This window comes from Stegodyphus dumicola, chromosome 1, assembly GCF_044657685.1.
Source record: "Stegodyphus dumicola isolate Sdum_Otavi_A_Nest chromosome 1, ASM4465768v1".
Classification (NCBI taxonomy): domain Eukaryota; kingdom Metazoa; phylum Arthropoda; class Arachnida; order Araneae; family Eresidae; genus Stegodyphus; species Stegodyphus dumicola.
In genome coordinates, this window is record NC_140768.1 from 273,730,975 (window position 1) to 273,740,358 (window position 9,384).

The 9,384-nt window shown below is 34.7% G+C and overlaps 1 protein-coding gene and 1 non-coding gene across 5 annotated transcripts in view; both read right to left on the reverse strand.

The window, feature by feature from the left end:
• Positions 1-7,939, reverse strand: part of LOC118202551 (astacin-like metalloprotease toxin 5) — a 68,122-nt gene extending 60,183 nt beyond the window's left edge. For 3 of the 4 annotated variants that reach the window (XM_085806997.1, XM_085806995.1, XM_085806992.1), the window contains exon 1: positions 7,781-7,939. In XM_085806997.1, the coding sequence (XP_085663123.1) occupies positions 7,781-7,841 (61 nt within the window). In that variant the 5' untranslated portion in view covers positions 7,842-7,939. The remainder of the gene's footprint in view (positions 1-7,780) is intronic. The other variant, XM_085807006.1, reaches the window with a different exon arrangement.
• Positions 5,017-5,089, reverse strand: TRNAK-CUU (transfer RNA lysine (anticodon CUU)). Its single transcript has one exon. It is a non-coding gene; the product is annotated as a tRNA-Lys (tRNA).
• Positions 7,940-9,384: the final 1,445 nt, after the last annotated feature.

Consider the following 9,384-nt stretch of genomic DNA (forward strand, 5'->3'; position numbering starts at 1 on the left):
TCTTGGGCTATAAATCTTCTCACTGCCAGGTGTTTCGATGGTAGAATTATTGGAGAAATAAAATCTTTCGATTCTTCCTCATTTATCAATCTGGACTTCAATCGTAAAATTCCTTCTTCATCTTCAAATATTAGAAGACCTTTCAAATTTTTTCGTGTTTCTTCATTAGAGTAACATTCCTTTTGTATTACACGGAAAATAGTCCTTTGTGCATTTAAGAATTCTTCATTTTGAAGTTCCTTACATTTTCTTAAGTCCTTGGCCTTTGGTTGAAAACGCAGTATCCAAGCCATAACCCTAATCATCTTTGAAAATCTATAGAATCTTCTGGCTAACTGTAATGGAATTGACTCTAGCTCTGTGTTACTAGCAGAGATGACTGACTTTCGTTTCTCTATCTCTACTTCTTTTCCGTTAATATTTACAGCTGACTTTGGCCACTGCTCCTTCGGATTCTTCAACCAGGCTGGCCCTTGCCACCACTTGCGTTTCTGAAGTTGCCTAGGTCCACAACCTCTTGACAAAATGTCTGCTGGATTCTGGTCAGTTGAAATATGGAATCAATCTTCCGAAATTGTCAATTTTCTAATTTCACTTATTCTGTTTGTAACGAATACCGACCACTGTTCTCGACGAGTTATCCACACAAGAACTGTGGAAGAATCTGACCAAAAGTAAGTCTTGATGTTGGGAAGTTTTAGAGCTTGCTTCACAGAACTAAACAGCCTAGCACCTATGGTAGCAGCCATTAGTTCAAGTCGTGGTATAGTAATAGTCTTCGTTGGAGTTATTCGTGATTTGGCTTGAAGTAATTGAACAGTCACTGAACCCATACTGGATTCACTTCTTAAGAAAATGCATGCCGCATAAGCTGTCTTGCTGGCATCGACAAAAGTATGGATACTTAAATTGGATTCCTTCATCACATCTAACCATCTTGGAATTTTTATATTGAGGTATTTCAGTTGTTTTGTCCATTTTAAAAAATTCTTCTTTATTTCATCATTCACTTCACCATCCCATGATTCTTTGCTCTTCCAAGCGACCTGCAGCAAAATCTTAGGCTGAATCATAACAGGTGCAAGGAAACCTATGGGATCAAATACTCGACTAACTAGTGAAAGCATTTTCCTTTTAGTTACTTTTTCTCTTTCATCAAATTTCAAAAATTCGGTGTCTATTTCCAAGGTATCTAAATCTTTGTCCCAAACCAGTCCTAATACCGGTGATGTTTTACTTTCTGAAAATGCAGGAATGCCAGAACTTTCCCATCCTCTGAGATCAAACATTCCTTCTTTCATTACATTAGTTGCAGATTCGATGAATATTTCTAGTTCGTCATTATTTTGTACACTGGTTACGCAATTATCGACATAAAAACTATCTTGTAATTTTTTAAGAAATTCTTCAGAATATTTTTCTTTCCACGTTTCTTTGGATATATGATGGTCAATAACCGCCATCAGCAAAAATGGACTACAAGTAATGCCAAATACCACACGGGTGTGACGAAGTGTCTTCACTCTACCATCATCACCATACCAAAGAAATCGTAAAAAATCTCGATCTCTTTCATTTAGAGATATCTGTAAAAAAGCTCATCTGATGTCTGAAATCACACCAATTTCATGTAAGCGAAATCTTGCTAGAATAGACGGAATAGTTTCAATCAAATTAATTCCAGTCTCTAAGCAATCATTTAGAGATGGCTGATTAGAAAACTTTGCCGAAGCATCAAAAACGGGTCTAATTTTCATGGAAGATAGTGAGGACGTTTCCTTAATGATTGGACGATGTGGGAGGTAATGAACAACGGGTAAAGACAACTCCTTTTGGGGAACTTCTTCAATCACTCCTTCCTGCAGCCATTCATTAAAGACTTCATGATACCTTTCACGATATCCGATTTTTTCCAACTTCTTCGTAGTAGATTCGAGTCTTTTCAAAGATAGGTCATAATTGTCAGGTAAGACTGCATGCTCAATCTTCCAAGGCATATCAACCTCGTATCTACCATTTTCTAATTGACGAACTGTTTCTTGGAAATGAACCATAATAGCTCTTCTTGACTCTTCTTTAGTTTTTTGTTCAACAGGATCTCGGATACCCAATAATTCTAAGTCCCACAACGATGAAATAGGCAGGTCTTCTTGAGATAACATAGAAACTATAGTCATATTTACATTGTGCTGATGTTCGGATTGAGGTACTTTACCCATCAAAGTCCAACCCAATTTTGTTTCTATAGCCACTAAACCTGTTCTTAGTTCTTCTCGTTTGCCAGTAAATAACTTCCCTGCAACGTCTGCCCCTAACAGTACTTCAATAGGGCCTGGATTCCCTTGGGTATCAGTTAAGCGTATTCCCTTATTTCCTAATTCGCGAATCCAAGAACCGTATCTTATGCTTGAAATATCATTACAAATAACATCATGGTCTACAGCATCTAATTTACACGAATATTTACTATCAAGGCTACTCAAATAAATCTTGTAACATTGATGTTTATAAATTTCAGTTTTCTTTCCACAAAATAAAGAGTGACTAAATTCTTCCTCCCATTGCAAGTCAAAACCCATTTCTTCTGCAGTAGACTTTAAAACATAACTTTTTGAGCTACCCGTATCAATCATTAATCTAACTTTACGCCTTTTATTCTTACCCTCTATGTTCACAACTAGGGTCTGAAGGAAAACTTCATTCGTAGCACGCGAATGCAAAGAATCGATTGTTTTCTCTTTTTTCTCATCATTTTCCTGGTTATGCATTTCACTAGACTTATTACATTCAAGACTAGGACAAAAACATTTCAAATGCCTTTTTGAACAAATCTGACACTTAACACTTGATCGACACTGGTTACTGAGGTGACCTTTAACCAAGCATATTCTGCATAAACCTTTCTTTTTTACCGCAGACATTTTCTCATCTAACGGAATATAAAACGCCTTTTTACAATTACGCGTTTCATGATCTTTTAAACAAAACGAACAAGAAGGTATTGCTTCATGATTCATCAAATCCGACGCGGAAGGAATATTTTGGCTAGTTGCCAAGTGCTTACGATCAGACTTAGAAAAAATATCCGCTCTGCTTAATTTTATTTTTTCTTCTGACTGAACTTCGCTTTTCAGAAATTCAATTATTGCATGAAGACTCGAAATGTTTCGTTCAGATTCAGTAATTTTTCGTTGTCTTTCAAACGATCGCAATACGTGAAAAGGAATAGCACTTTCCACAAGAGGATATAAAATTGTTCCACACTGATCAGTCGTTACACCAAGACTGCTCAGGGCTCTAAGTTGTGTTGAAAGTTTGTTATACAAACTACTCAAAGAATCCTGCTTCTTTTTCGCTGCGTTATCCAAAACAAGTTTTATTAACTCTCGAACATAAAAATCAATTAAAAGTTCTTTACGGCCATATCTCTCAGTAAGGCTTTCTATAGCCAAAGGATAATTTTCGTTCGTTACCGGAAAAGATTCTACAATATCTCTAGCTTCTGATTTAATTTTTGTTGACTGTATCAAATAATGGAATTTGTCTGCATTCGTTAAGTTATTATTTTCATGTATGTTTTTAAACTGATTCCAAAACGTAAGATAATTTTTTAAATCACCTGCGAACTTATAAAGTTCTAATTTCGGTAGGCGTTGGCACAAAGTTTTACATGTATTTTCATCAGTAACTAATTTCTGACTACTCTCTGACGATGTATTTTGGATTTCGTTTAATTTACTCTTAATATTATCGAGAAATCGTTCCGATTTTAACTGTATCCTAACAGCCTTCTCTCGATAGTCCTCTGTTATTTCAAATTCTGTTTCGAATTCTTTATCATCAGTTATAGTATCTAAATAAGCACCGTGCGTCAATTCTAATGTTTCGGCCTTTTTCTTGAACAAATAAAAGCACATTTCTGCTTCTTCATAATCAACATTATCATCATTTAAAAGATCATCTAGTCTTTTATATGCTTTAGTAAAAGCTGAACGTTGCGCAGTTTTGTTTCTTTTCATCACTTCCATTTTGTCTTAAGTTTAAAATATTCAGATAAAAATTAGGCAAGAAAAGTATTTTAAACATCAGTAAAACAATAATCAATAACTTTAAAACGGAAGTATAAGGTAATCAACTTACCCTATCTATTCTTTCATCCGACATGTTTCCAACAAACACGCCCACCCGGGGGCGCCAGAAATGTCGTGAACATTGTGAGTTTAAGAGAAAATAATGAGCGGTTTGTTAAAATTTAGATCAGATGAAAGATCTTTTAATATATAGCATTTTAATACTATTTAGCACAGTTCATTTTACAGTACGCAACATCCTCAAAAAATGATCGTTACAACGCAGTTCGATCATCTATCTTTTTGAACAACAATCTCTCTCGTTGCCATTCCGTAACAGAGAAACTTACCTCTCATGGAGTTCGATAGTGGCGCGACAATCGTGTAAGAAATAACATTGAAGAAATAATATAACAAGACGCCACGAAGTGCAGAATTATCTGATTTTGAGAGAGGTGTGATCGTCGGAAAAAAATGCCCGATCCTTAAGAGGCATATCTAGTGAGCTGAATTACCCAAATTCGGCAGTGGCCTATGCGATTCAGAAGTCGAAGTTGGAAGGTAAGGGCTTGTGGATGTCTCTTTAAATAACCACTTCGGATGAGCATAAGAAAATAATACCATAAATAGTAATGACACGAAGCAACATAAACAGCCGTAAATAGCTATTTATATTGCTTCGTGTCATAATAAAACGATAATATTAAGCAAGTTGTCATTAGTACGCAAAAAATATAATAAACCCCCAAAATTATTCACAGAGTAAACTCTAAACCTCAACTACTGCACGGGCTTCTGGAAACTTCGGAGAAACTCGATGCACTAGTTTCAAAAATGCGTTTAACGAAAACTTCCAGAAAGTAGCCATAGAAACATTCACATATCTTCTGAACTTTTAATATTAGCATTAGGCTATTTCGAAGCAAGAGATGTGAAAAATGAGCAATGCCTTCGCCGGGATTCGAACCACGGACCTCTCGAATAAGCGCCGAACGTGCTGACCACTACACCACGAAGGTATGCTAAGAAGACGAGAGAAATACCTTATAAACTTGCACACGTTTTCATGACCAAGGTCTGCTAAAGGTGTTTCTCTTCACACCTCTTGTTTTAAGCGAGCTATACATACTATTTAAACATTGTTAGTTTCAAAATTGAAAGATATACTATTTTTTTTAAAAAAGGAAGCAAACACTACATGAAACGTGTGTACACAAATTCAGTTAGAAACAAAATATTTCCTAAAACATTTCTGTATCTTAAAAGCAACAAATAAACAAAGAACTAAATAAACAATACACAAAATTACAATGCGCAAAAAATAGCAATGAAATCAAAATGATTTAAATATTTACATGAATGCAAGAACATACCTGAAATGTGATTAGTGGCCACAAAATGTATTCTCTTCTCCCGATATATAATTGCATTCTATGGCCATTTTTTCAAATCCTTTTGGAAGGTACCTTTCTTTTGGGGGTAAAAGTACAGTATATTTTTGTGTCAATAAAAAATTTTAAATAGGAAACTTATTAAATATCTGGCCATGGAAATACGAAAAATGTTTTTTAGTTGAAGACACATGAACTAGGTACATTTGTTAAACGTGAACTAGGTACGCATGTGTAAATTAGTAACTCTGTGCTTCTAACAAAAATTAAAACGCGCCCTCTTTTTTCACGAAACTTATGTTTTTCCAGTTTTCCGCTCTTTGACCAATAAATCTCCTCTAGATAAAGATAAAATACTTCTCTAAAGCAGGTGGAATTAATAACAATGTAGATTTATAAAAATAGACTAAATTTTTAACTAAGTAATTTGAGTAAATATTTATTTTACTTTTCTTTTGAGTAGAATCGAAAAAATATACTACTAACCCTGTCTTGCCTCTGTTGTAGAAAAAATTCCATCAAATGCTAATAGTTTAAGTGCTATGACGTTTCAAATATTTTCTTAATTTATTGAGATTCATGCTGCACTTCTGACTGTTCTATAATCCAAATTATATCAACGGCTGTTGTAGAAAAGTATTCTTTCTTCCTTTTAAATATGTTAAGAATAGTCGCAATATAAGGAATTATCGCGTTTCATCTGTGTATGTTTCCGATGCTACGGCGATAACTCTAAGTAGTTGCAACTACAAGGTAACACTGGAAGATCCATGGTTCGATCCGCATATCTGGCATTTCATGTTTTCTGCACTTAAATTTAACTCCACTGCGCTAGCCTAACACAGTTCTTGATAGGTCATGGACCATTCCCAGTATACCTGAACAGATTCAGACTTAGGGATACTCCTTTCTGCGAATGCGGAGAGAAAGGCAACACGGACCATTATTACTTCCATTGTGTACATACAAGAACCTGGCACTTGAAGAAACCAGCGGACTGTGCCTGGGCAATGTGGACGACTAACACACTCAAAAACAGAATAGCCCTTGATAAAAGAGAAAATCTCAGGACACTGCCTAAGCAGGAACAACCGTGGATAATATTATAATGTTTCAAAAGTTCAGAACTTAAAGCAGATAACCAGAATAACGCTTAGTGCCTTGCAGTTAACAATATGTAAAAACTGTTATTAGCATATAATATTCAACCTTGTTACTCTGGAGTCTTCCCCGCCTTGATGGTATATAATTCCGTTTGGTTCATGTCCGTGGTCGGAAGCCGTCATAGCGGTGCACTCACTCACTCACTCACTTAAATTTAACTCCTTCAAATAGGATAGAAATGTAAGAAAATATTACCCTGCCCCGTGCTTGCTCTCGTGCTGAAAGCAGTAGTTCGAGACGAGATCAAACTGATTTTTTTTCTTCTCCGAAGCCATAAGTGCCAGATCAATTTCTTCTTATTGGGTGATGCAAACTAAGCTACTGATAATTTATTCTGAATGTTAGCCTTAAAGCAAGCAAATGCATTAGTATAAACGAAAGAAAAAAATAATTTATTATAACTGTTATGCATGAATTTTATATTTCTATTCTAGGTATTTGCTTAGATGTTACAGCATGATCTCTACATATAATAAAAGAGTCTGTGTGTCTTTCGTTCGTGCTGGCAGTAAGCTAATAAGACCCAGGGCTACGAAATTTGGTATAGAGATGCATCTAGTCAAGAGCCAGTGCACTTCGAAGCGATTTTTTTTTCAAAATTCGAATCAGATTTTTTTAAATTTCATCTTTTTGATTTTATCGCATCATTTTGAATAGTTTCATTCTTTTAGAAATGGGGTTTTGGCAACAGTTTTTCATTCAATTGTATACCGCTGACTGCTGAAAATGAGCACTGTTGCCACTTGGAAAAATGAGGGCGATAATTCTGTGCAGTTTTTAAATTTAATGTTTCTCTTAGATACTGGACGTTTATTGAGGAAAGGCAACGGGAAGTTGCTTAATTTATTTATTAGGATAATTAATATTTGTATTAAGGGATATTGCTTATTTCATCGCAATTTTGTTATCCGTAACATTTTTTTTTGGGGGGAGGAGTGTAAAGTTGTTTTGCAGAGTAAAATTCTGCGCAGTTTTTAAATTTAACGTTTGGTTCCCTTCAGACATTTTTCCGGCACATTTAAAAGTCAGACGAAGGCTGACCGCTTAGCTGCTAGTAAAAAATAAAATTTATAAAGGTGAAATTCTAGAACATTTCTCCACATATAGCCTTTTAATACAAATAATAAACTATGATATGAATTTGCGATTTCTTACCTTCGCCGCAGGTCATCCATTTTACAAACAACAAATAGAAAGCAGCTAGTTTGATAAGCATCTTGCCGTACAGAAAACAAAAAGAGTTAACTTATCACAAACACACTTTAAAGACAACTACAACAGTGAATCACAGAATACATAGTTGTTGACACTTTAAAGTTCCTATCTAGGATCTGCTATTGGGAAGGTGTAATTATCTCTTGACTATCGTGAATGGAAAGGAACAGATTTTTTTTTCTCACCCAAACTTGGCATGTGTTAAAAAATATATTACATGAATGCCGAGAGTAAAACAAACTTTTTGATAAAAAATAAATTTTTTGTCATAAAAATTGTTTATAACTTGCGGAAAATAAATTAAAATTAAAAAAAAACTTCAGTTCAATTAGGATTTCAATTTTTTTATCTGAAAAAATGCAGCACTTTTTAATTTTAGTGTAGGCGAGTGCAAGGTGTTTAAAAACACTGCAGGACTATATATAGTGTGGAGTTTTGTTGACGGTTAGAATCTAATAGAAGCCTCCTCTTTAGTCAAGTAGGTTTGAAGAAAGTATTTCACTAAAATGTTTTCTGCACTTCCGTTTCGAGAACATTCAAAAGTTTTAACTTTTGATCATATTAATGCCAAAAGTTATGGAAGCAATGCTACCTTTTCTATTTTTGAAATATGTCTCTTAATTCATTAAACTGAATTAAATTCCATGAAACTCATAAGAAAGTAGGTAAGGGAAGTTGTCCAGTTGGTGTAGGATGGGAAAATGGTGAGTTTAATATATTTTCATTATGGTGTAAGACTTTCACTGTGTAAATCTCAGTTACTGTAGAAAGTGACGAGTCTTAAGAATTAGATAGCGAATAATCGCTTAAGTTCGTGTGACAAAAAACAAGATAAAAGGGTAACTAACCCTTTATTATTCCAATAAGATTTAAGAAAACTCCACCTGGGAGTGTACAATCAAAGCCGACACTTGGGCTTGAACTTAAGAGACTAAGAATTAAACTAAAACTAACTAAAGAAATAAAGCCGAAGCTATCAAGATTCAAATCGAGTTGGCCCCTTAACTTATTTGACTACGAAGCTTAGCAAGGGCCTGAGTACGGCCGAGCGTAATAACAGCTTTGAGAGAGAGAGTGGCCAAAAAGGCAGACGAGCGTAAATCAGAAGCTCTGATTCTCTCTGACTCTGTAAGTAACTTCGTGATTTAAATACCGCTCTTCCTTATTAAATATTCAGCAAGATTCCAAAACTACCTTCTGGCCGGAAGTAGTAAGTTGAAGTTAAGAATTTGACAGGAAAGGAACTTAAAATTTAACTGTTAATAAAATTAACATAATCCTTACATAGCTTCCGACCAGACTTTAAATACTTGAAAAATAAGGTCTCAAAACGACCTTGTTTAAGACTTTAAAGTCTGACAAACTGTATGTGTAAATAAGTAAAAATGAAGTCTTGTAATCGCGAAAAATTTCGGGTATCATAATTTCAACGAAAATATCCATTTTGAAGCTATCAAATGCAATTTGATTATATTTTTGCGTGACATCTGTACGTAATGACAGAATAAAGGACTCTTTTTTCCCCAAAAAAAATTATAAAACTG